This window comes from Aquarana catesbeiana, linkage group LG08 (assembly GCF_042186555.1).
Source record: "Aquarana catesbeiana isolate 2022-GZ linkage group LG08, ASM4218655v1, whole genome shotgun sequence".
Taxonomy (NCBI): Eukaryota; Metazoa; Chordata; class Amphibia; order Anura; family Ranidae; genus Aquarana; species Aquarana catesbeiana.
The window spans coordinates 295,376,438-295,404,068 of record NC_133331.1 but is presented as its reverse complement, the minus strand read 5'-3'; the positions used below and the strand labels follow the sequence as shown (position 1 = coordinate 295,404,068).

Below are 27,631 nucleotides of genomic sequence, written 5' to 3'. Positions count from 1 at the left end.
AAGTTCCATGAGCTACGAAATAGACATTGCTGGAAGAGGCAACAGAAGAGGTAATAAGATCTTATTTTCTATTTACACCCAGTAACCCCCCGTCATGTTCGTCCTCTTCCTCCATAGTCACTGTGATGTCTTTTATCTCCAGCAGATGATGATATACACATATATAGTGTGGAAACCTAGATTAACCCCTTCAGGGGCAGAATATTTCCCCCCACTTATGGGCCCGGAACATTCTCCTTATTTTGGAGATAAATTCTAGTAATATGTTCCTCTAAACAAACATCACTGACAATAAATAGACAAGACAATGACCATCCTGACCATACATGGCCTACAAAGGGCAATCATTACACTATGCAGCCAACACAATGATGGAGTGCCGGGGTCAGGAGTATGGAGCATAGAGCCCCTTACATTGCTGGTCAGGAGGAAGAAAACATTCCCCAGCCTGTCATGAAGAATATGTTTCATTATTGGTGTCAGGGGGAGGAAAATACTGAAGGAAGTAGAGGAGCTGAGGAACATCTCAGGGGGTAGTGAGGCTGGAGGACCTTGGGGCTCCTGAGGAGGCAGTGGAGCTGAACAGCACTGAGGGGGTAGTGGGGTTGAAGGACTCTGGGACCTTATTAGAGGGCTCTGAAGGAAGAGGAGGCTGTAGGGCTCAGTTGGACTCTAAGGTAGAGATTGGGGCTCTTGGTCTATGATGGTCCTCCCACCTTAAATTACTTCAGACCTTCTTACAGAACTCCTGCCAGGAAAGGAAGTCCTCCTTCACCTTCTTCTCATCTCACTGGTCAGATAAAATTCTCCAAGATACCAAGAGGAATGGAGGACAGTCCTCATTACACAGGAACTCACAACCCCCCCCCCCCCCCCACTCTGTACAATGTCCTGGATACTACAGTATACTTGGCAACCAAGAGAACAAACCCCTCCCCCCTGCTGTCCTCCTCCTCCCATACAGTGCCGGGACAAGGGCAACTAATGCCCAGGGCAAAGTTGGGAAACTCCCCTAATACACAGAACTCCCTCACCTCCTTGTACCCCCCATACAGTGCCCCCCCACCTCCTAGCACCCCCAATACACAGAGCTCACCTCACCTCTTAGCACCCCGCAAGACACAGTGCTCCCGTCACCTCCTAGTACCCCCCGATACCCAGTGCTTCCCCCACTTCCCAGCACCCCCCCTAATACACAGTGCTCCCTTGCCTCCTAGTTTCCAATACACAATCTCCCCCCTCCTCCCAGTACACAGACCTCCCCCCTCCTCCTCCCAGTACACAGACCTCCCCCCTTCCTCCTCCCAGTACACAGACCTCCCCCCTCCTCCTCCTCCACCCAGTACACAGACCTCCCCCCTCCTCCTCCCAGTACACAGACCTCCCCCCTCCTCCTCCTCCTCCCAGTACACAGACCTCCCCCCTCCTCCTCCTCCACCCAGTACACAGACCTCCCCCCTCCTCCTCCTCCACCCAGTACACAGACCTCCCCCCACCTCCCAGTACACAGACCTCCCCCCTCCTCCTCCCAGTACACAGACCTCCCCCCTTCCTCCTCCCAGTACACAGACCTCCCCCCCTCCTCCTCCCAGTACACAGACCTCCCCCCCTCCTCCTCCCAGGTCACAGACCTCCCCCCCTCCTCCTCCCAGGTCACAGACCTCCCCCCCTCCTCCTCCCAGTACACAGACCTCCCCCCCTCCTCCCAGTACACAGACCTCCCCCCTCCTCCTCCCAGTACACAGACCTCCCCCCTCCTCCCAGTACACAGACCTCCCCCCACCTCCCAGTACACAGACCTCCCCCCTCCTCCTCCCAGGTCACAGACCTCCCCCCCTCCTCCCAGTACACAGACCTCCCCCCACCTCCCAGTACACAGACCTCCCCCCACCTCCCAGTACACAGACCTCCCCCCTCCTCCTCCCAGTACACAGACCTCCCCCCACCTCCCAGTACACAGACCTCCCCCCTCCTCCTCCCAGTACACAGACCTCCCCCCCTCCTCCCAGTACACAGACCTCCCCCCTCCTCCCAGTACACAGACCTCCCCCCTCCTCCTCCCAGTACACAGACCTCCCCCCCTCCTCCCAGTACACAGACCTCCCCCCTCCTCCTCCCAGTACACAGACCTCCCCCCTCCTCCTCCCAGTACACAGACCTCCCCCCACCTCCTCCCAGTACACAGACCTCCCCCCTCCTCCTCCCAGTACACAGACCTCCCCCCTCCTCCTCCCAGTACACAGACCTCCCCCCTCCTCCTCCCAGTACACAGACCTCCCACCTCCTCCTCCCAGTACACAGACCTCCCCCCCCTCCCAGTACACAGACCTCCCCCCCTCCTCCCAGTACACAGACCTCCCCCCTCCTCCTCCCAGTACACAGACCTCCACCCTCCTCCTCCCAGTACACAGACCTCCACCCTCCTCCTCCCAGTACACAGACCTCCCCCCTCCTCCTCCCAGTACACAGACCTCCACCCTCCTCCTCCCAGTACACAGACCTCCACCCTCCTCCTCCCAGTACACAGACCTCCCCCCCCCTCCTCCCAGTACACAGACCTCCCCCCACCTCCCAGTACACAGACCTCCCCCCTCCTCCTCCCAGTACACAGACCTCCCCCCTCCTCCTCCCAGTACACAGACCTCCCCCCTCCTCCTCCCAGTACACAGACCTCCCCCCTCCTCCTCCCAGGTCACAGACCTCCCCCCCTCCTCCCAGTACACAGACCTCCCCCCCTCCTCCCAGTACACAGACCTCCCCCCACCTCCCAGTACACAGACCTCCCCCCACCTCCCAGTACACAGACCTCCCCCCTCCTCCTCCCAGTACACAGACCTCCCCCCCTCCTCCTCCCAGTACACAGACCTCCCCCCCTCCTCCTCCCAGTACACAGACCTCCACCCTCCTCCTCCCAGTACACAGACCTCCACCCTCCTCCTCCCAGTACACAGACCTCCCCCCTCCTCCTCCCAGTACACAGACCTCCCCCCTCCTCCTCCCAGTACACAGACCTCCCCCCTCCTCCTCCCAGTACACAGACCTCCCCCCTCCTCCTCCCAGTACACAGACCTCCACCCTCCTCCTCCCAGTACACAGACCTCCACCCTCCTCCTCCCAGTACACAGACCTCCCCCCTCCTCCTCCCAGTACACAGACCTCCTCCCAGTACACAGACCTCCCCCCTCCTCCTCCCAGTACACAGACCTCCCCCCTCCTCCTCCCAGTACACAGACCTCCCCCCTCCTCCTCCCAGTACACAGACCTCCCCCCTCCTCCTCCCAGTACACAGACCTCCCCCCTCCTCCTCCCAGTACACAGACCTCCCCCCTCCTCCTCCCAGTACACAGACCTCCCCCCTCCTCCTCCTCCTCCCAGTACACAGACCTCCCCCCTCCTCCTCCTCCACCCAGTACACAGACCTCCCCCCTCCTCCTCCTCCTCCCAGTACACAGACCTCCCCCCACCTCCCAGTACACAGACCTCCCCCCTCTCCCAGTACACAGACCTCCCCCCCTCCTCCCAGTACACAGACCTCCCCCCACCTCCCAGTACACAGACCTCCCCCCACCTCCCAGTACACAGACCTCCCCCCACCTCCCAGTACACAGACCTCCCACAAAATACATTGGACATGAATCTCAACAGTAGTACTTATACAATAAAATTTGCTTTCATATAACAATTTTGTATACTTCCATTTCCAAAACAAAATTGTTATATGAAAGCAAATTTTATTGTATAAGTACTACTGTTGAGATTCATGTCCAATGTATTTTGTTTTTATGCTTTTTCAAATAAATTTTTTTTTTTTTTTATCTAATTCAATCGTATGGTTCGCCTACAAAGTCCCATTATACTGGGGGGTATATGAGCTCCCTAACCAAAGGGTCTTATTTTTTGTACCGATCCGGGATGTTGACAACCTTTTGAAGGCAACATATCTGACCTTCAGTGGTTCATTTCACTATACAGTCCTCCCAGTACACGGGCCTCCCCCCTTCCTCCCAGTACACGGGCCTCCCCCCTCCTCCCAGTACACAGACCTCCCCTCTTCCTCCCAGTACACAGACCTCCCCCCCTCCTCCCAGTACACAGACCTCCCCCCTTCCTCCCAGTACACAGACCTCCCCCCTCCTCCCAGTACACAGACCTCCCCCCTTCCTCCCAGTACACAGACCTCCCCCCTTCCTCCCAGTACACAGACCTCCCCCCTTCCTCCCAGTACACAGACCTCCCCCCTTCCTCCCAGTACACAGACCTCCCCCCTTCCTCCCAGTACACAGACCTCCCCCCCTCCTCCCAGTACACAGACCTCCCCCCTTCCTCCCAGTACACAGACCTCCCCCCTTCCTCCCAGTACACAGACCTCCCCCCTTCCTCCCAGTACACAGACCTCCCCCCCCTCCCAGTACACAGACCTCCCCCCCCCTCCCAGTACACAGACCTCCCCCCCCTCCCAGTACACAGACCTCCCCCTTCCTCCCAGTACACAGACCTCCCCCCTTCCTCCCAGTACACAGACCTCCCCCTTCCTCCCAGTACACAGACCTCCCCCCCTCCTCCCAGTACACAGACCTCCCCTCTTCCTCCCAGTACACAGACCTCCCCCCCTCCTCCCAGTACACAGACCTCCCCTCTTCCTCCCAGTACACAGACCTCCCCCCCTCCTCCCAGTACACAGACCTCCCCCCTTCCTCCCAGTACACAGACCTCCCCCCTTCCTCCCAGTACACGGGCCTCCCCCCTCCTCCCAGTACACAGACCTCCCCCCTTCCTCCCAGTACACGGGCCTCCCCCCTTCCTCCCAGTACACAGACCTCCCCCCTTCCTCCCAGTACACGGGCCTCCCCCCTCCTCCCAGTACACAGACCTCCCCCCTTCCTCCCAGTACACAGACCTCCCCCCTTCCTCCCAGTACACAGACCTCCCCCCTTCCTCCCAGTACACAGACCTCCCCCCTTCCTCCCAGTACACAGACCTCCCCCCTTCCTCCCAGTACACGGGCCTCCCCCCTCCTCCCAGTACACAGACCTCCCCCCTTCCTCCCAGTACACAGACCTCCCCCCTCCTCCCAGTACACAGACCTCCCCCCTTCCTCCCAGTACACGGGCCTCCCCCCTCCTCCTAGTACACAGACCTCCCCCCTCCTCCCAGTACACAGACCTCCCCCCTCCTCCCAGTACACAGACCTCCCCCCACCTCCCAGTACACAGACCTCCCCCCCTCCCAGTACACAGACCTCCCCCCCCTCCCAGTACACAGACCTCCCCCCCCTCCCAGTACACAGACCTCCCCCCTCTCCCAGTACACAGACCTCCCCCCCCTCCCAGTACACAGACCTCCCCCCCCTCCCAGTACACAGACCTCCCCCCTTCCTCCCAGTACACAGACCTCCCCCCTTCCTCCCAGTACACAGACCTCCCCCCTTCCTCCCAGTACACAGACCTCCCCCCTTCCTCCCAGTACACAGACCTCCCCCCCCTCCCAGTACACAGACCTCCCCCCCCTCCCAGTACACAGACCTCCCCCCCTCCTCCCAGTACACAGACCTCCCCCCCTCCTCCCAGTACACAGACCTCCCCCCCTCCTCCCAGTACACAGACCTCCCCCCCTCCTCCCAGTACACAGACCTCCCCCTCCTCCTCCCAGTACACAGACCTCCCCCCTCCTCCTCCCAGTACACAGACCTCCCCCCTCCTCCTCCCAGTACACAGACCTCCCCCCTCCTCCTCCCAGTACACAGACCTCCCCCCTCCTCCTCCCAGTACACAGACCTCCCCCCTCCTCCTCCCAGGTCACAGACCTCCCCCCTCCTCCTCCCAGTACACAGACCTCCCCCCTCTCCCAGTACACAGACCTCCCCCCTCCTCCTCCCAGTACACAGACCTCCCCCCACCTCCCAGTACACAGACCTCCCCCCTTCCTCCCAGTACACAGACCTCCCCCCTCCTCCTCCCAGTACACAGACCTCCCCCCTCTCCCAGTACACAGACCTCCCCCCACCTCCCAGTACACAGACCTCCCCCCTTCCTCCCAGTACACAGACCTCCCCCCCTCCTCCCAGTACACAGACCTCCCCCCTCTCCCAGTACACAGACCTCCCCCCTCCTCCTCCCAGTACACAGACCTCCCCCCTCTCCCAGTACACAGACCTCCCCCCTCCTCCTCCCAGTACACAGACCTCCCCCCACCTCCCAGTACACAGACCTCCCCCCTTCCTCCCAGTACACAGACCTCCCCCCTCCTCCTCCCAGTACACAGACCTCCCCCCTCTCCCAGTACACAGACCTCCCCCCACCTCCCAGTACACAGACCTCCCCCCTTCCTCCCAGTACACAGACCTCCCCCCCTCCTCCCAGTACACAGACCTCCCCCCTCCTCCTCCCAGTACACAGACCTCCCCCCCTCCTCCCAGTACACAGACCTCCCCCCCCTCCCAGTACACAGACCTCCCCCCCCTCCCAGTACACAGACCTCCCCCCCCTCCCAGTACACAGACCTCCCCCCCTCCTCCCAGTACACAGACCTCCCCCCCTCCTCCCAGTACACAGACCTCCCCCCCTCCTCCCAGTACACAGACCTCCCCCCCTCCTCCCAGTACACAGACCTCCCCCCCTCCTCCCAGTACACAGACCTCCCCCCTCCTCCTCCCAGGTCACAGACCTCCCCCCCTCCTCCCAGTACACAGACCTCCCCCCTCCTCCTCCCAGTACACAGACCTCCCCCCTCCTCCTCCCAGTACACAGACCTCCCCCCTCCTCCTCCCAGTACACAGACCTCCCCCCTCCTCCTCCCAGTACACAGACCTCCCCCCCTCCTCCCAGTACACAGACCTCCCCCCTCTCCCAGTACACAGACCTCCCCCCCCCCCTCCCAGTACACAGACCTCCCCCCCTCCTCCCAGTACACAGACCTCCCCCCTCTCCCAGTACACAGACCTCCCCCCTCTCCCAGTACACAGACCTCCCCCCTCTCCCAGTACACAGACCTCCCCCCACCTCCCAGTACACGGGCCTCCCCCCTTCCTCCCAGTACACAGACCTCCCCCCACCTCCTCCCAGTACACAGACCTCCCCCCACCTCCTCCCAGTACACAGACCTCCCCCCCTCCTCCCAGTACACAGACCTCCCCCCTCTCCCAGTACACAGACCTCCCCCCTTCCTCCCAGTACACAGACCTCCCCCCTTCCTCCCAGTACACAGACCTCCCCCCTTCCTCCCAGTACACAGACCTCCCCCCTTCCTCCCAGTACACAGACCTCCCCCCCCTCCCAGTACACAGACCTCCCCCCCTCCCAGTACACAGACCTCCCCCCCTCCTCCCAGTACACAGACCTCCCCCCCTCCTCCCAGTACACAGACCTCCCCCCCTCCTCCCAGTACACAGACCTCCCCCCTCTCCCAGTACACAGGCCTCCCCCCCCTCCCAGTACACGGGCCTCCCCCCTTCCTCCCAGTACACGGGCCTCCCCCCCCCCCTCCCAGTACACAGACCTCCCCCCCTCCTCCCAGTACACAGACCTCCCCCCTCTCCCAGTACACAGACCTCCCCCCTTCCTCCCAGTACACAGACCTCCCCCCTCTCCCAGTACACAGGCCTCCCCCCCTCCCAGTACACAGACCTCCCCCCTCTCCCAGTACACAGACCTCCCCCCCCCCCCTCCCAGTACACGGGCCTCCCCCCTTCCTCCCAGTACACGGGCCTCCCCCCTTCCTCCCAGTACACGGGCCTCCCCCCTTCCTCCCAGTACACGGACCTCCCCCCTCCTCCCAGTACACAGACCTCCCCCCTCTCCCAGTACACAGACCTCCCCCCCTCCTCCCAGTACACAGACCTCCCCCCCTCCCAGTACACAGACCTCCCCCCCCTCCCAGTACACAGACCTCCCCCCCCTCCCAGTACACAGACCTCCCCCCCTCCTCCCAGTACACAGACCTCCCCCCCTCCTCCCAGTACACAGACCTCCCCCCCTCCTCCCAGTACACAGACCTCCCCCCCTCCTCCCAGTACACAGACCTCCCCCCCTCCTCCCAGTACACAGACCTCCCCCCTCTCCCAGTACACAGGCCTCCCCCCCTCCCAGTACACAGACCTCCCCCCCCTCCTCCCAGTACACAGACCTCCCCCCCTCCTCCCAGTACACGGGCCCCCCCCCCTCCCAGTACACAGACCTCCCCCCCCTCCCAGTACACAGACCTGGGCACTCTGTAAAATTTAAGTTTTGGAATTTTTGTGCCTCCTAGTCTTCAGATAACGAGCTGGGCATCGCACCTGCAGTTATGAGGATAGCGTGGGAGACTATATAGACGACCCACCTAGAGCTGAGTCCATTTGTGTAGTTCTCTGCTTCAACAGAGAGCTTGCAATTGATTGGTGTAGCCTGCTCAGTGTGCTCAGCTGCTGGTTGGGTCTTCCTCTGGTATCCTCTGTGTCCAAGTGACCCAGGAAGATTCTGGATGAATAGGTGGACGCTGTGCAGAACACAGCATTAGAAATAATGCCACTCCAGCCAATCCCAGGGAGGCATGCTGGGAGGAGGGTAGTTATTCTTTTGGATGCACTCAACACGAGGTCTTTCCCAGGGATTGCACCAGCTAGGAGCAGAGGCTGCCCCCCACCCCAGCACCTGGCGCTAGACATGTGCACTTTGTTTCATTCCGAACTCGTTTTTGCATCCTTAGAGAATCGCTCGCAGACCATGAAACTGGGAGCATTTACCTCTGACACCCAGACAATTTCCTGTGGAGTCCCCCAGGGTTCACCTTTGTCGCCAGTGCTATTCAACATCTACATCCGCCCACTCCTCAATATCATCAGAAAATCGGACCTCTGCTTCCACTCATACGCTGACGATACCCAAATCTACTTCCGCATCACCGGACAAAAAGACCATCATCAACAACTAGAGAAGTGTCTCACTTTGATAGATGACTGGATGACCATTAGTTCCCTCAAACTCAACGGGTCAAAAACAGAACTTCTCCTCCTACACACTAACCAAAATCCCAAATCCAAGACTCCATGGAAACCTCCCGCCATCTTCGGACAGACCATCTCTCCGAGCACCAAAGCCAAGAGTCTTGGAGTCATCTTTGACTCAGAAATGACAATGGATGCATAAATAGGTTCAGTAGTTAGCGGATCTCATCATCTCCTCCGCCTGCTACGCAGACTCATCCCCTTCATCCCAGAAAAGGACAAAGCAGCAGTAGTTGGAACAATCATCAATTCCCGTCTTGACTACGCAAACTCACTCTACATAGGCTTGCCCCAATATCAGCTTGCGCGCCTACAGGCCATTCAAAACGTGGCGGCAAGACTGATAACAGGAAAAAAACCCTGGGAGTCCATCTACCCATCCCTGAGGAGCCTACACCAACGGTAAAGAATCGGATCACATTCAAGACCCTCTGCCTCACCCAAAAATGCATACAAGGTAACGCCCCTCAATACCTCCGAGAGAAAATAAAACACTACACACCGAATCGCAGTTTGCGATCATCCAACCAAAACATCCTCCTCGTTCCCAAATATCGCTACAAAGCAAGGGGAGAACGCAGATTCGCAGTCCAGGGACCTCGGCTATGGAATGCTCTTCCGACTCACATCCGCATGGAAGAAAACCATCAGGCCTTCAGGGAAAAAACTCAAAACCTTCCTCTTCTAAGAAGCTGGTCAACACCAACGCATTTAGCGCCTTGAGGCGATTCAGTTCGCATTTACAGCGCTTTACAAATCATTCATTCATTCAACCACTTCAGCCCCGGAAGATTTGGCTGCTCGATGACCGGGCCATTTTTTTGCGATTCGGCACTGCGTCGCTTTAACTGACAATTGCGTGGTCGTACCATGCTGCACCCAAACAAAATTGACATCCTTTTTCCCCCCACAAATAGAGCTTTCTTTTGGTGGCATTTGATCGCCTCTGCGGTTTTTATTTTTTGCGCTATAAACAAAAAAAGCGACAATTTTGAAAAAAAACCACAATATTTTGTACTTTTTGCTATAAAAAATATCCCACATTTTTTATCAAAAAAGTGGTACTTTACGCCTGTGAGAGTCCACAAGATGTTCCCCGAGAGCTCAGATTTGTGCTAGAGTTGTGGGAAGATACTTAGTTTTCTCCTCCACATCTTCAGGTCTTGTCGTCTTCTGGTCCCTTATTGGACCGAGGTTCACCGCATTGTCCAGAAGTTTACTGATCGGGAGTTGCCTTTTGACCCCTTGCGTTCTTCCTCTTGCACCACCACGAGATTCCAAGCAAGATCTATAGGAGACCCATCCTGCCTCTCCTGCTCACAGCAGCGAAGAGCTGTATCCCACTGTTCTGGAAGCAGACGCAGCCGGCGGCGGTGGCCGTCTGGTTGAAAAGAGTAGCCGAAATCGATGCAATGGAGGATTTGGTGGCCACAGACAGGGGCCTCCTATGAGAAGTTCCTCAAGAAATGGTTTTATCTGCACGAGTTCATGCAGAGATGGTGACTTAACTCCCCTGGGAGCTGAGACACATGGGAAGGCTCCCCAGGCATGAATGGAGGGACTGGCTGGTAGAACTCCTATTTAAGTATTGTTGGCTTAGGATTAGTTAGGTATGTGGTTGTTTCTTTCAACCCCCCATCATTTATATTTGTCACGGGGGGATGCACAGACCAAAGCGCACTTGGTAGGGCTCTACCTAAACCTTTTGTATGTAATCTTTTTACAGCAGATGCTTTTATTACATAGTTACATAGTAGGTGAAGTTGAAAAAAGACACAAGTCCATCAAGTCCAACCTATGTGTGTGATTATGTGTCAGTATTACATTGTATATCCCTGTATGTTGCGGTCATTCAGGTGATTATCTAATAGTTTCTTGAAGCTATCAATGCTCCCCGCTGAGACCACCGCCTGTGGAAGGGAATTCCACATCCTTACCGCTCTTACAGTAAAGAACCCTCTACGTATTTTAAGGTTAAACCTCTTTTCTTCTAATTGTAATGAGTGGCCACGAGTCTTATTAAACTCTCTTCTGCGAAAAAGTTTTCTCCCTATTGTGGGGTCACCAGTACAGTATTTGTAAATTGAAATCATATCCCCTCTCAAGCGTCTCTTCTCCAGAGAGAATAAGTTCAGTGCTCGCAACCTTTCCTCATAACTAAGATCCTCCAGACCCTTTATTAGCTTTGTTGCCCTTCTTTGTACTCGCTCCATTTCCAGTACATCCTTCCTGAGGACTGGTGCCCAGAACTGGACAGCATAATCCAGGTGTGGCCGGACCAGAGTCTTGTAGAGCGGGAGAATTATCGTTTTATCTCTGGAGTTGATTTCCTTTTTAATGCCAATATTCTGTTTGCTTTGTTAGCAGCAGCTTGGCATTGCATGCCATTGCTGAGCCTATCATCTACTAGGACCCCCAGGTCCTTTTCCATCCTAGATCCCCCCAGAGGTTCTCCCCCCAGTGTATAGATTGCATTCAGATTTTTGCCACCCAAATGCATTATTTTACATTTTTCTACATTGAACCTCATTTGCCATGTAGTCGCCCACCCCATTAATTTGTTCAGATCTTTTTGCAAGATTTTCACATCCTGCGGAGAAGTTATTGCCCTGCTTAGCTTAGTATCATCTGCAAATACAGAGATTGAACTGTTTATCCCATCCTCCAGGTCGTTTATGAACACATTAAATAGGATTGGTCCCAGCACAGAACCCTGGGGGACCCCACTACCCACCCCTGACCATTCTGAGTACTCCCCATTTATCACCACCCTCTGAACTCGCCCTTGTAGCCAGTTTTCAATCCAGGTACTCACCCTATGGTCCATGCCAACGGACCTTATTTTGTACAGTAAACGTTTATGGGGAACTGTGTCAAATGCTTTTGCAAAATCCAGATACACCACGTCTACGGGCCTTCCTTTATCTAGATGGCAACTCACCTCCTCATAGAAGGTTAATAGATTGGTTTGGCAAGAACGATTCTTCATGAATCCATGCTGATTACTGCTAATGATATCGTTCTTATTACTAAAATCTTGTATATAGTCCCTTATCATCCCCTCCAAGAGTTTACATACTATTGATGTTAGGCTAACTGGTCTGTAATTCCCAGGGATGTTTTTTGGGCCCTTTTTAAATATTGGTGCTACATTGGCTTTTCTCCAATCAGCTGGTACCATTCCAGTCAATAGACTGTCTGTAAAAATTAGGAACAACGGTCTGGCAATCACCTGAGTTCCCTAAGTACCCTCGGATGCAAGCCATCTGGTCCCGGTGATTTATTAATGTTAAGTTTCTCAAGTCTAATTTTAATTCTGTCCTCTGTTAACCATGGAGGTGCTTCCTGTGTTGTGTCATGAGGATAAACACTACAGTTTTGGTTACTGAAGCCCCCCGATTCACTCGTGAAGACTGAGGAGAAGAATAAATTCAATACCTTCGCCATCTCCCCATCCTTTGTAACCAGATGTCCTTCCTCATTCTTTATGGGGCCAATATGGTCTGTCCTCCCTTTTTTACTGTTTACATACTTAAAGAATTTCTTGGGATTTTTTTTGCTCTCCTCCGCTATGTGTCTTTCATGTTCTATCTTAGCCGTCCTAATTGCACCCTTACATTTCTTGTTGCATTCTTTATAAAGTCTGAATGCTGAGGATGATCCCTCAACCTTGTATTTTTTGAAGGCCTTCTCCTTTGCTTTTATATGCATTTTTACATTGGAGTTAAGCCATCCAGGATTTTTGTTCGCTCTTTTAAATTTATTACCCAATGGGATACATTGGCTAATGACCTTATTTAATATGCTCTTAAAGCAAACCCACCTCTCCTCCGTATTCTTTGTTCCTAAGATTTTATCCCAATTTATGCCTTTTTAGCAAGGTTTGTAGTTTAGGGAAGTTGGCTCTTTTGAAATTCAGTGTCTTTGTGTTCCCTTCATGTTTCCTATTTGTGTGATTTATACTGAAACTAATTGACCTGTGATCGCTGTTACCTAAATTGCCCCGTATTTCCACATCTGTGATCAGGTCTGTATTGTTGGTAATCAGTAGATCTAGTAATGTTTTATTTCTAGTTGGTGAGTCTACCATCTGACCCATAAAATTGTCCTGCAAGACACTAAGGAACTGGCGAGCCTTAAATGAATGCGCGGTTCCCTCCACCCAGTCCATGTCTGGATAATTAAAATCCCCCATTATGATAACACTTCCCATCCTTGCTGCTAATCCAATTTGTGATAGGAGATCCGTCTCCACTTCCTCCCTCAGGTTAGGGGGCCTATAGCATACTCCCAGTATTATTTTCCTTTTATATTTTTGCAATTATAACTTTTTGTATTTCTTGGCCACGAATGCGGAATGCCACATTGGCCCTGTTCATTTTGTTAAACTTTTACCCCCCTCCCCTCCAGGTTTGTGGAATACTCATGGGTGGCTGCCCAGGCCAATGTGGACGTAGCCTATTTTTGGCAGGGGGAGAATGCAGCGCCCTCCTAGGTAGGTTAGTGCAGGGCTCGACAAACCCCGGGCGCCAGGACGCATTTGCGACTAGAATTAGCAACCTGGCGCCTGGGGCGGCACAGCTGGGGTATCCTGTGTCCGTTCGACACCCCCCCCTCCCGGTGCGATCGCGTTGGGCCACGCCGGTAATTGAGGCCCCAGCTTTGCGGCCTACTGCAGTCCTATGGTTCCTTCTGCAATCAGGCGCCCTCTGGTGGTGGCCGTTGGTATGACAAGACATCCACCAATGCTAATGGAGCTTTCCCTACCTGTTTTCACTGCCTGCTCATCTCCTTCCCTTTACTTAGAACCCCCAAACATTATATATATTTTTTATTCTAACACCCTAGAGAATAAAATGGTGGTCATTAAAATACTTTGTCACACCGTATTTGCGCAGCGGACTTACAAGCGCACTTTTTTGGGAAAAAATACTTTTTTAAATTAAAAAATAAGAAAACAGTAAAGTTAGCCCAATTTTTTTTATATTGTGAAACATAATGTTACGCCGAGTAAATTGATTCCCAACATGTCACGCTTCAAAATTTCGTCCGCTCGTGGAATGGCGACAAACTTTTACCCTTTAAAATCTCCATAGGCGTCGTTTAAAAAATTCTACAGGTTGCATGTTTTGAGTTACAGAGGAGGTCTAAGGCTAGAATTATTGCTCTCACTCTACCGATCGTGGCAATACCTCACATATGTGGTTTGAACACCGCTTTCATATGCGGGTGCTACTCACATATGCGTTTGCTTCTGCAAGTGAGCTCGGCGGGACGGGGCGCATTTATTTTTACACTGTTTTTTAAAAAAAAATAAAAATGGTGTCACTTTTATTTCTATTACAAGGGATGGGGCATATTTAATTTTTTTTTTCTTATTTATTTTAACTTTTATTTTTTCACTGTTCTTTTAAAAAAAAAAAAAAAAAAAAGTCGCTTTTATTCCTATTACAAGGAATGTAAAAATCCCTTGTAATAGAAAAAAAAGCATGACAGGACCTCTTAAATATGACATCTGGGGGGTCAAAAAGACCTCAGATCTCATATTTACACTAAAATGCATTAAAAAAAAAAAAAAAGAAATTGTCATTTGAAAAAAAAATAATAAAATGTCCCTTCAAGAGCTATGGGTGGAAGTGAAGATTTGACGTCGCTTCCGCCCTGCAATGACTTGGAGATGGGCTGGGGGGCCCATCTTCCTCTCGCTGGTCTCCATGTCAGGCCAGGGACAGATCCGGATCGCCTCCGCCGTTACCGACGGCCACGGTAAGCGGTGAAGGGCACCGGAGAGCGGCGGTAGGGGGGGGGCCCTCTCCTGCCGCCGATAAAATTGATCTCGCTGCGAATCTGCTGCAGAGACCACTTTTATCTGAAAGAGAACCGCCGGCTCTTGAAGAAGATACCGGGGTTATGGTAGCTAGATGCTACCATAAGAACGGTATTTCTCTTCAAAGACAGGACGTATATAGTCGTCCTGCGGGAAGGAAGTGGTTCATTAAAATGAATTTATGATTTGTCATCTCCCTGCTTGGCCCCCTTCACACGGGCTGTCTGATCAGGTTCACCTGTCAGTTTTCCAGGAGGACCTGATTGGATCCTTAGCGGGAATATGGCGGTCTTGTGTCCCTGCATGGCAGGAAATAAAAGCAGTCACATTTGTTCTAGTCGTCTCTGTGTAAATTTAAGATTGGTTCATTTTTATATTGAAAATAAAGCTTTGTCGGTCGTTTAAAAAAAAAAAAAAAAAACCTGGCTCCTAACTTTTTTAGCTGGCTCCTAGATTCCAAGCAAATTTGTCAAGCCCTGGGTTAGTGTAATGTCGTTTTTGTTTGCTACTGAAATTTACTTAACAGAATTAAATGACTTACAGAGACACCCATTCTAAGGCTTCAAAGAGAACTAAAAAGAATAATAAACTGACGAGCGGGACAACCTTGTGGACCATACCTCTACCTTTCAACCCTTTTTCTTCTTTCTCTTTCCTTTTCTCCACCTTACGATTAAAGCTCATTATCAGAATTTATTTGACCTATATACACTCTACTTGTAAACAATATGTATAGTAGGTATAAATCATTTAAATACCTACAAAAGTAACTAAGGAAATGATATATATCTTTAATTTAGGTTTACGTGAACCCAATGTTTAATATTTGAAATTTCATGATATTTACCTATATAAACCCTACTGTAAAACAATGAGCTTACTTTATAGATCCTTGTAAACTTACTTTATGTATCTTTATAACATTGTATACTCAATAAACTTCTTTTGACAAGGAAATTTACTTAACAGAGAGGCTGCAATTGATTGGTGTAGCCTACTCGGCTGCTGGTTGGGTCCGCCTCTGGCACTCTCTGTATCCAAGTAACCTAAGAAGGTTCTGGCTGAATAGGTGAATGCTATGCAGAACACAGCACGAATATTAATGCCGCTCCAGCCAATCCCAGAGAGGGTGGCCCTAAGGAATTCTGGCAGGAGGGTATTTATTTTTTTGGATGCACTGAGCACAAGGTCTTTCCCAAAAGTGGATTGTCCCAGCTAAGGAGAGGCTGCTGCTCCTCCTGGCACCTGCTGCCATGCGACCTCAGGTGGGTGACCTGAGGGCCTGAAGTCAGAGAGAGCGACCCTGGTTCTACAGAGAGCTGGCTGAGAAGATCTGGTCTGGTAACACTGGTGAGGGGGATGTCTATTGAAGGTCACTGGTATAGAGTGTCGCTAGGAAGTTGGAAGGAGGCTACCAGTTTTCCCTGGACATTTTGTGACTACCGACAATATAAGGGATCCATAGACTTGTGTTCCTAACCTCTTCTGGTGGGCTATATAGTCAGCTAAGGGTCCAAACAAGGGAACACTGGCTAGTGTTCTGAAGAGCTTTGAGGTCTTTTCCGGAGTGTATTGTACCAGCTACGGGAGAGGCTGCTGCTCCTCCTGGCACTTGCTGCCATGCAGCCTCAGGTGGGTGACCTGAGGGCCTGAAGTCAGAGAGAGCGACCCAGCAAGGACTTCACCAGAGCTTTACCGAGTAGATAAATGTGTTCCCATGGGGGGCAGTAGTTCTTAAAGTGGTTGTAAACCCTCCACATACCCAGTGAAGTGACCGGCCTCAGGTGATATAGAGATGAAACAAATCCTCCTACATAAGTTGTACCTGTTTATCTGCAGTGTTCTCTTCTCTACATCTGTTAAAATTGCTGAATTTAAACAGCTTGTCTGGACTGTCAGAAAAAAAGAGGATGGGGAGCTGAAGTTAAACTTTGCAGAGCTGAGTAAGAAAAGCTGATTGGAGGGAAGGGAAGGGACCCCCCCTTATACAGTACACAGGAACGGAGCTGAGACTGTGAATCATAGATTGTGTGCTGGAGCTCCCTCCCCTGTCACCTTTTTTCCTTTTGGTGTCAGGAAAACGTATGAAAAGTGATTTATGCAGATGGCAGAGGAAGGAGGCAGCAGACAGAAATGACACTTAGTGCTCTTGACTGAGACAAGTACACACTACATAGGGATATGCTTTGTTCATATTTCATGTCTGACTTTAAATGTACAGCAACCCTCCAATTACCCCCCCCCCCATCTTATTATTGTGTGACCAACACCCTCCAAATAATTCTTACTTTTATTTCCCCAAGTTTTCCGTCTACAAGGAGACCTGTATAGATCAAATGACGGCACAAATGAGGATGGAGGAGGACCGGAGTCACATGACTGAGAAGATACTAAACCTCACCCTGGAGATCATCTACCTGCTGACCGGAGAGGTGAGGAGGATTCTGGGAGGTCACATGACATCACTCTTATCTCTATTAATAAAACACAGACCTGACCGGAGAGGTGAGGAGGATTCTGGGAGGTCACATGACATCACTCTTATCTCTATTAATAAAACACAGACCTGACCGGAGAGGTGAGGAGGATTCTGGGAGGTCACATGACATCACTCTTATCTCTATTAATAAAACACAGACCTGACCGGAGAGGTGAGGAGGATTCTGGGAGGTCACATGACATCACTAAGGATGAGCTCCGGCGTGTTCGCATGCTGTACGTGCCGATCCCGCCAGGAAGTCGGCACGGCGCAGCGCTAATCACAGGCAGTGAGACATTTCCCGAGCTCTGCAGCCACACATCGGGAAATGTCTCACTGCCTGTGATTAGCGCTGCGCCGTGCCGACTTCCTGGCGGGATCGGCACGTACAGCATGCGAACACGCCGGAGCTCATCCTTAGACATCACTCTTATCTCTATTAATAAAACACAGACCTGACCGGAGAGGTGAGGAGGATTCTGGGAGGTCACATGACATCACTCTTATCTCTATTAATAAAACACAGACCTGACCGGAGAGGTGAGGAGGATTCTGGGAGGTCACATGACATCACTCTTATCTCTATTAATAAAACACAGACCTGACCGGAGAGGTGAGGAGGATTCTGGGAGGTCACATGACATCACTCTTATCTCTATTAATAAAACACAGACCTGACCGGAGAGGTGAGGAGGATTCTGGGAGGTCACATGACATCACTCTTATCTCTATTAATAAAACACAGACCTGACCGGAGAGGTGAGGAGGATTCTGGGAGGTCACATGACATCACTCTTATCTCTATTAATAAAACACAGACCTGACCGGAGAGGTGAGGAGGATTCTGGGAGGTCACATGACATCACTCTTATCTCTATTAATAAAACACAGACCTGACCGGAGAGGTGAGGAGGATTCTGGGAGGTCACATGACATCACTCTTATCTCTATTAATAAAACACAGACCTGACCGGAGAGGTGAGGAGGATTCTGGGAGGTCACATGACATCACTCTTATCTCTATTAATAAAACACAGACCTGACCGGAGAGGTGAGGAGGATTCTGGGAGGTCACATGACATCACTCTTATCTCTATTAATAAAACACAGACCTGACCGGAGAGCTGAGGAGGATTCTGGGATTCTAACATGATATTCCTATTGGTTCTCCAATACAGAGATTTCCTCTTGTGAAGTCAGGTGATCATATGACCATCACAGTGCCTCCATGTGACTCCCTAAAACCTGAGAGACACAACATGGAGAAGATTCTAGAAGTCACCAAGAAGATGATGGAGCTGCTGACAGGAGAGGTGAGGAGGATTCTGGGAATTCTGGGACATTATCCAGTAACAGACAAGGGATGTGTCTGGATGGTGACTGTATCATTGTGTGTGTCAGGTTCCTATAAGGTGTCAGGATGTCACTGTCTATTTCTCCATGGAGGAGTGGGAGTATTTAGAAGGACACAAGGATCTCTACAAGGACGTCATGATGGACAATCAGCCGCCCCTCACATCACCGGGTAAGAGGAGACTTTATTGTAAAGGAGAGAGCAGTACGGAGGGTTCACCTAGATCCCCCATCATCTGATAAACACATAGAAACAATGTATTCAGTCAGTGTGTGTGTTTCCTACAGATGGATCCAGTAATGGGAACCCACCAGAGAGATGTCCCCATCCTCTTTATTCCCGGGATTCCACACAGGAAGATCACATCATCCCTCACCATCATCAGGTAGATGATTGACAATTATTGGTAGTTATGATTTATACACAGCATGTTTGTTACAATGAATGTTTTATTATATATTCAGAGTGGAAACCTTGGGGATTACAATATTGTTGTAAAAGAAGAGTATAAAGAGGAGGATGAGGAGTATGGAGTGATGGAGGAGTTTCCTGTAGGACACAAGGATATGATGGAGCCACCAAATACCAGGAACCCACCAGAGAGATGTCCCCATCCTCTGTATTCCTGGGATTCCACACAGGAAGATCACACCATCCCTCACCGTTACAAGGTTAGTTGGATGGAGCTTCTAGAACATGGACTCATGGAGATGTGTGGATTTTTTTTTTTTTTATGTAAGCTTATATTTTACAGATGATATTCTCTCTCATTTTCTTGATTTAGAGTGGAGATCCAATCGATATAGAATTTGAGGTTAAATCAGAAGAAGAAGAGAGGTATGTGAGGGATGATCAACAGTCTATGGAGGAGGATGGAATAACGGGGACATTTATAGAGGAGGACACTCCTACAGAGATCAGCACAGGTGGGTCATTAACACTAAATCCATTCCTCCACCCATACTGCTCACTGATTGGTCCAGAGTAGGGCGGGGACTGGGTGATATCAGCCTGTAATCCCCTGGTCACTTTCCTGAGCTGTGTTCCCCATCCTGTATTCCTGTATTTCTCTCGGATAATCTTCCTTCTCTGTCCTGCAGACACAATTTATGTATCTAGACTGGATTTATGGAGATTATGGGGTTCAGCTGGCAGCAAAATGTATAAGTCGAACATCGGGTGTTCCGTGGTGTACAGTTGCTACTACTTTTCTGGTGGTGTACACGGTATCTAATACAGTGTAGTGTGGTGTTGCAAAACCAAATCATGTCCGGAAGGCCACCAAGGAGAGGCAGACGCTCACAGGCCACTAAAAGAGGGCAAGCAGGCTCTCTGTCTACAGTCAACGGTGATGGACACAGTGCATCCTCTGCAGGTGGCCGTGGGGCACGCTTGTCCTTTTTTTCTGTTGCTGGCCGTGTTATTGAGCCACAACAAGCAGAAGATTTGGTGGAGTGGATAATAAAGCCGTCCTCATCCTCTGTCACCCAGGCTCAGAGTAGTTTGCCTTCCAATGCAGCTGCCAAAGCGGCCTATTCCACCAGCTCCTTGTCCACAGTTACTCCTTCCGTAGCCCCACCATCATGCACAGAGGAGTCCCCAGAATTATTCGACCACAGTTTTGGGTACATGTTGCTGGTGGATGCGCAGCGATTTGAAAGCTCCGATGTTGGTTCCCAGGTTGAGGAAGGGAGTAACGTGAGCCTAGAGAGGGGGTGCCCAATTAGGACAAGAAACTGGCAGTCATGTTCCTCCAGCCGCAGCATACTGCCAAGTTTGCTCCAGTGACGAGGAGGGAGGGGATGATGAGGTCACTGACTGTACTTGGGTGCCTGATAGAAGAGAGGAGGAGGAGGCACAACTCCAACAAGGCAGGATGTCCTCTAGGGGGCAGCTGAAGGGCAGCCACCCTACTGCATCACACCGCAGAGCTCCGCAGGTGCAGGGCGCTGCTGACTCCCCGCTGATTTTGAAAAGTTCTTTGGTGTGGGCATTTATTGACACGTGTGCAGCACATCGCACCGTTGCTGTTTACAACCTATGTCTGAAGCGGATCAAGCGTGGCCACAACAGCAGCCGCTTCGGCACCACATGCTTGACCAGACATATGACGACCTCCCATGCAGTCCGTTGGCAACAGCACTTTAAAGACCCACATCAATGAAAAAGGCGGACTTCTCCTTGCTCCCCATCTGGGATCTCCAACCCCACTATACCTCCAGTCCTCTCAAAAACCTGCACTAAGAGGAATGAAGGTATAGCAATAGGTGTCCCAAGTACTTGCAACCAATCTGCTAGCAGTACACCACCATCTGATTTTAGCAGGCAAATTTCCCTACCCCAGTTGCTAAACTGTAAAAAGAAATTCAGTCCCACACTGGGGCAGAGATTCTGTCAGCTCTGCAGGGGCAGGCTCAGAGGTGGTTGATGCCACACCAGCTTCAGACAGGAATGGTTGTATGCGACAATGACACCAACCTTTTCTCCGACAGAGACACTTGACCCATGTCCCATGTTTGGCACACGTCCTGGATTTGGTGGTACAGCGGTTCTTGAACAGGTACCCAGGTTTGCAGGATCTCCTAAGGCAGGCCAGAAAAGTCTGTGGTCATTTCCTTCGATCATACAATGCCAGTGCTTGGCTGGCTGACATTCAAAGGGAATGCAACCTGCCCACCAACTGCCTCATTTGTGACATGCCCACCAGGTGGAACTCAACGTTGACAATGCTGCAGCAGCTGCACTCACAGCAGAGGGTCATCAATGAGTACCTGTGTGAGTATGGCACCAGGACAGGGTCAGGGGAGCTTGGCTTTTTTTTCGCCACGCCAGTGGCTACTGATAAAGGATGCATGCACTGTTCTGTCACTATTTGAGGAGGCCATGAGGATGGTGACAGTGCATGCATAAGTGATACTGTCCCTCTTGTCTTCCTGTTGAAGCACATGCTTCGTGGAATAATGGACAGGGCACTTGAGGCAGAACAGCGGGAGGAAGAGGAGGACTTCCTTACCTCTCAAGGCCCCCTTTATCCAGATAGCATTCCTGTGGGCCCGCCAAACACACAGGAAGAGGAGGAGGATTGTGTCAGCATGGATGTAGAGGATGTGTAGTGGGTGTGTAACACTCAGCAGCAGTCTTCAAGGGATGGTTTTCAGTCCCCAGAAACCCAAGGAGTTGTACGTGGTTGGGAGGAGGTAGTTCTGACAATGTCTTCCTCAGTGACCCAGACGACTCACAATTGAATGCATCTGCAAACTTACGCTGCATGGCCTCCCTGATTCTGAAAAGCCTGTGAAAGAACCCTAGGATTCGTGGTATCAAGAAGAGGGATCATTACTGGCTGGCAACCCTTCTTGATCCACGTTACAAGGGTAAAGTTGCAAAACTCATCTAGCCTTTGCAGAGGGAGCAAAGGATGAAACGTCTTCAGGAAGCCATGAAGAAAGGTTTCTGCAGTGCGTTTCCAGACCCTGGGAGGGTACAATTTCCTGGTGCTTGACAACATGTTGCTGAGGCTTTGTTCAGTCAGAGGAAGTGCAGTGGAGAAGGTGGCCGGCTGACTGATGCCTTTACGCAATTTTTCAGTCCTCAGCGCTAAGGTCTGATCGGTTCAAGCAACCATCACCAGCGTCTGCATTACATGGTGCATGAATATCTTGGGGCAAGAGCAGACTTGGAGACCTTTCCAACAGACCATCCACTGGGTTACTGGGTCTTGAGAATGGACCACTGGCCAGAACTTGCTCAATATGCAATTGAGCTATTGGTCTGTCATGCATCCAACGTTCTTTCTGAATGCACATTCAGTGCTGCTGGAGGGTTTGTAACGGATCATAGAGTGCGCCTGTCCACAGACTCCATTGATAGGCTCACATTCATAAAAATGAATCGGTCTTGGATCAGCAGCAGCTATCAAGCACCTGATGTTGATGTAACTGATTGATTTTTCTATGGATGTGTGATCCCTTGAAGACTGCTTATGCTGAGTGACTATCCTATTCCTCCTCAATCTTGATAATGCCAGCTTCCAACAATATTTTTGGTTTAGGGCACCACCACCACTGCCTAAGGCCCAATTTTTCTGCCCCTGTTTAGCAGGGGCATGTAATTACAATTTTTGATCTAATATTTCACAGCAGGGCCCGTTCCTGCGCCCAACAAGAGTATCTGTGAGGGGTTACAGTGTTGTGGCACCATCAACACCTAAGGCCCAATTTTCTGCAGAGTATATAGGGCAGGCCGTATTGTATATATACTTCTGCTCAGAGTATATAGTGCCTAGGGGCCCCCCCACGCATTCTTTTTTTTTTTAATGGGTGCGGGGTTCCCCTTAATATCCATACCAGACCCAAAGAGCCTGGTAATGGGCAGGACCCGGGTCCCCAAACACTTTTCAGGGCAAAAACTTGCATACAAGCCTTTAAAATTTAGCATTTTTGATTTTTCACGTTCGTGTCCCATAGACTTTAACGGTGTTCGAGTGTTCGAATGAACTTTTTTGAATGTTCGGATGTTCTGGGGCGAACCAAACCAGGGGGTGTTTGGCTCATCCCTACTCCTGACCCCTGCACTATATACTCTATGTTGTACATTACATACCCCTGACCCCTGCACTATATACTCTATGTTGTACATTACATACTCCTGACCCCTGCACTATATACTATATGTTGTACATTACTACTCCTGACCGCTGCACTATATACTCTATGTTGTACATTACATACTCCTGACCGCTGCACTATATACTCTGTGTTGTACATCACATAATTATGATACCATATAGTCCTAACTATTGTACCTCATAAAACATGTTGTATATTAAAAAGGCACTCTTCTATATATACACATAATATGTATTCTCTTTTGATACACCCATTTCCTACCAGCTGGACATTTTATATCTGATGATTTGTTCCTGTGATATCCTTGCATCTGTGGATACCTGTTACTGACTCGGCTTGCTCTTGGCTCTGTCTTTTGCCTACCTCCTGATCTGACCTCGACTTGTTAAACTGACTGTCTTATCTTGCTCACCTATGTATGGCCCTAGCTACCCTTCTGACTATGCTTCCTCTTGTCTGTACCCGGTACCTTACCCTGGCTTCTCTCCTAACTCCTGCTACTTCCCTAGGATGCCGCTGGTCTGCAGACACTATACTGGTGTTTCATCTGAGTACCTGAACATCTTGTCTGACAACACTCCAGTCAGAACAACCTTGCAAGCTTTTCCAGCAGGCAACCCATGCTTCTTTGAGCCTGACTCCTCCTGTACCACCTTCAGGGGAGTTTGGAGCTTAGCCGCAAGGGAAGCCCTCTCTCCATTGGCCTCCAGCATCAGGCATGTGAGAGTTGGGAAGATGGCAATGAGTGATAGAGGGGGTGGGGACGCTCGTCCTATAATCCCCTCATCACTGTCACCCCTATAAAAGACAGTTCTCGTTGTTTCCTCACTCTCTGACTAAGGTCCATGAATAAAGAAATGAACTGGTAGGAGATCAGAGGACCCATTTACTAGTTACCTTGAGGGGGGAATTGTAAGATCCTCAGAGACAAAGCTGCCTGATGTGGGCGGAGTCCTGGTTTAGGGGAACCAATCTGCTCATGTCTAGTAATAATCTTTGTATTTCTATTTTAGTAGATGGACGGGAGATGAGGAAAACCTCAGAGGATTGTCTCACTTTGTCTCCAGACTGTAAAGTAGAAGATGAGGACATCACCCAGTATAGTCCAGGAGAAAACCCGACTACCTCAAATGTCCATCCAAGAGGACACAGTGTAGATGGACCATCGTATTCTTCTTATCCTGAGGAACCTCAGACTGTGTGGGACGGTGCCGTCCTTCCAACAGATAACAGGTTTATCTGTATGGATTGCGGGAAGGGTTTCCGTTTGAAATCTGCTCTTAATGTTCATAGAAGATCTCACACGGGTGAGAAGCCGTATTCCTGCCCTGAGTGCAATAAACGTTTTTCCATGAAGTCCCATCTAACCGCACATCAAAGATCACACACGGGAGAGAAGCCGTATTCCTGCCCTGAGTGCAATAAATGTTTTTCCATGAAGTCCCATCTATCCATACATCAAAGATCACACACGGGTGAGAAGCCGTTTTCCTGCCCTGAGTGCGGGAAAAGTTTTTCACACAGATCCAATCTTTACAGACATCAGAGATTACACGCGGGGCAAAAGCCGTATCCCTGTCCTGAGTGCGGGAAGTGTTTTCCAGAGAAGTCCAATCTTTACAGACATCAGAGATTGCACAAGGGTGAGAAGCCATATTCCTGTCCTGAATGTGGGAAATGTTTTTCGAATAGTTACAGTCTTTCCACACATCAGAGATCGCACACGGGGGAAAAGCCGTATTCATGTCTTGAGTGTGGGAAATGTTTTTCAGATAAGTCCAATATTTATACACATCAGAGATCTCACACAGGAGAGAAGCCGTATTCCTGTGCTGAGTGTGGGAAAAGTTTTTCATCTAAGTTACGTCTTGATACACATCAGAGATTGCACACAGGGGAGAAGCCGTATTCCTGTCCTGAGTGTGGGAAATGTTTTTCAGAGAAGTCCAATGTTTACAAACATCAGAGATCTCACATGAGTGAGAAGCCACTTTCCTGTCCTGAGTACGGGAATGGTCACTCACAGAAGTCTTCTGTTTACAGTCATCAGAGATTGGACACGGAGGAGAAGCTACTTTCCTGTCCTGAGTGAGAGAAATGTTCCTCACTGAAGTCCTGTCTTCCTGTACTTCAGGGTTCCCACACAACCCTTGAGGTGTGTTAGTGCCTTGAGTGCGGGAAATGTCTTGTATATGAATGTTGCTGGACATGTGGGGAAGAAGCACACCCTGATATACACCTCACATATACTCCATGGCTGATCTTCATCATGTAAGAAACAGTTCATAAGGAGATGTTGAATTATAATCAATATGGATTACTAATGAGATATGCAGAGGAATCTGATGAAGCCCCAACCACAGGTTTAGAAGTTCAGAGAGAAAATGGGTCCTTTGATCCCTTTCATCTGACCATCAGCCCTCCACCATCCATCGATCTCTCTTCTCATCCCCCAAACAGATGTTTGAGAAAGGATCCCTCCATATCTCTCTTCTGATCATCAGCCCTTTGCACATCCTCTCCAGATCCCACCACAAGCAGTTTCCCCTGGGTGTTGCTCCAAACTCAGCGCAAATCTATTGATTGTTAAATACCAACTTAAACAAGTATCCATCAAAATCTTATTCAAATAAAACATATACAGCAGAAAATATTGATGGCTCTCTTCTCCATAATGGCTACACTGTTGCTTTCCTTAACATTTTTCGCCAACAATGGCTTCATCAGGATGAGCGTTAAGTAAAAGGCACTTGGCGGCTGGCCCATACTAAAAATACGTCATTATTTTGACGTTAAATACCAGTGTTTTGGCAGCAAACAGCTGCCATAACCCTGGTATCGTTTTAATTTTTACAGTGGGTGATTCTGTGTCGCTTAAAAGTGGTCCCACTGGCGCATTCGCAGCGGGATAACTTTTAGCGGCGGCGGGAGAAGTGCCCCGCCCCACCGCTTTCTGGTAGTTTCCGGGCTTAGCGCAGCCGCCAGAAAAGCTTGGAAGTGATCAGATGCGGCCGTTTGCCTGGGACAGGGAGTTAAGTGAGGACAAGATGGGCCCCCACTCATCTCTATGCCCTTGGATGACCGGAGAGACCTCTAGCATCACTTCCAGTTCTCGGCCAAAAACAAAATGTCAAAATAAAAAACAAACTTTTCGGAGGTTTTTTAATTTAAAAAAGTGTATTTTTTGAAAGACCGCTGTGCAATTACAGTGTGACATAAAAAAAAAAATGCAACGATCTCCATTTTATTCTCTAGGTAAAAAAATATATATATAATGTTTGTGGTTTTCTAAGTAATATTTTCTAGCAAAGAATACTGATTTTAACTTGTAAGCAACAAATGTAAGAAAAAGACTTAGTCTTCAAGTGGTTAAAGTATACATTTTTACTTTACAAAATATTGATGTCTCTCTTCTGATAAAGGTTGCTCTCCTCAACATGTTTCGCCAACAAAGGCTTCATCAGGAGCTGTGTCGCCAAGTATTAATGAGCTGTATACAAATAACATATACATGTATGTAAAAAATAATTCATATTTATATACCTTTCATTTATCCAATCAACAAATTAAAATTGTCATGTAAGCATGTATGAACATTCTCGTGTGGACATGATGTGGAAGTTAAATAAAACTCCTCTTCTATGTTTAGAAGACCTATAGAAACCTACAAGTGTCCTATTTTTTTTTTAATGTGTGGTGGTGCGAAAAAAAAAATGAAAACCATTAAGTGTACAAAAAAGGCGCATGTGAAAACACACCCAAAAAAAGGGCACTTAAGGTTGTGCTTTTATCCACCCCTCCGAAGGGGTAGGACCTTACCCTAAACCCCCAGGGACAGGGACAAGGTTACTAACTTACTCCACCTAGCCGAAAGGCTTGGCGGGCCCCTCTCCTCCATGGCCAGCCAAAGTCAACCAAAGAGTAGTAGGTCGAGGGGCTCCCTTTGGGACTTCCCCCCTCAGTTTAGGGGAGAAAGGAACCTAATGGCCACACATCCTCCCCCCCAGACTTCAAGGTAGGCCCGAGGACGCACACGCTTCATCCAGTGAAAAAAAACACACAAAAGTGAATGTGTGACAAACGTGAAGGAAAAAATAAATAGTGGCCCTGCACTGTACACTGGCTAGGACCTGAGGCCTGGTAGCAAAAATTGCCCCGGACCTAGCCAAAAGCCCATGAGGCGCAATGCAGAAAAAGTATTTGGTGCTGTGACCATGTGTCACGTACTATCAGGAACCATAAACCAAGGAGAGCTTGAAAATGCAGGTAAAATCCCACCTTTAATGAAATAGCAAAAATTTTAAAGGATCAGGAACGTAGTCAAAAACAGAAGCAAGGGTTTGGAAGCCAGATCGGGTAATTA

The 27,631-nt window shown here is 50.1% G+C and overlaps 1 protein-coding gene across 1 annotated transcript in view; it reads left to right on the top strand.

Annotated features, from left to right (window-relative positions):
• The window catches only part of LOC141106821 (uncharacterized), a 47,359-nt gene extending 20,421 nt beyond the window's left edge, over window positions 1–26,938 (top strand). Inside the window, exon 4 of the mRNA XM_073597749.1 lies at window positions 24,230–26,938. Within this exon, the coding sequence (XP_073453850.1) occupies window positions 24,230–25,360 (1,131 nt within the window). The 3' untranslated portion in view covers window positions 25,361–26,938. The remainder of the gene's footprint in view (window positions 1–24,229) is intronic.
• Window positions 26,939–27,631: the final 693 nt, after the last annotated feature.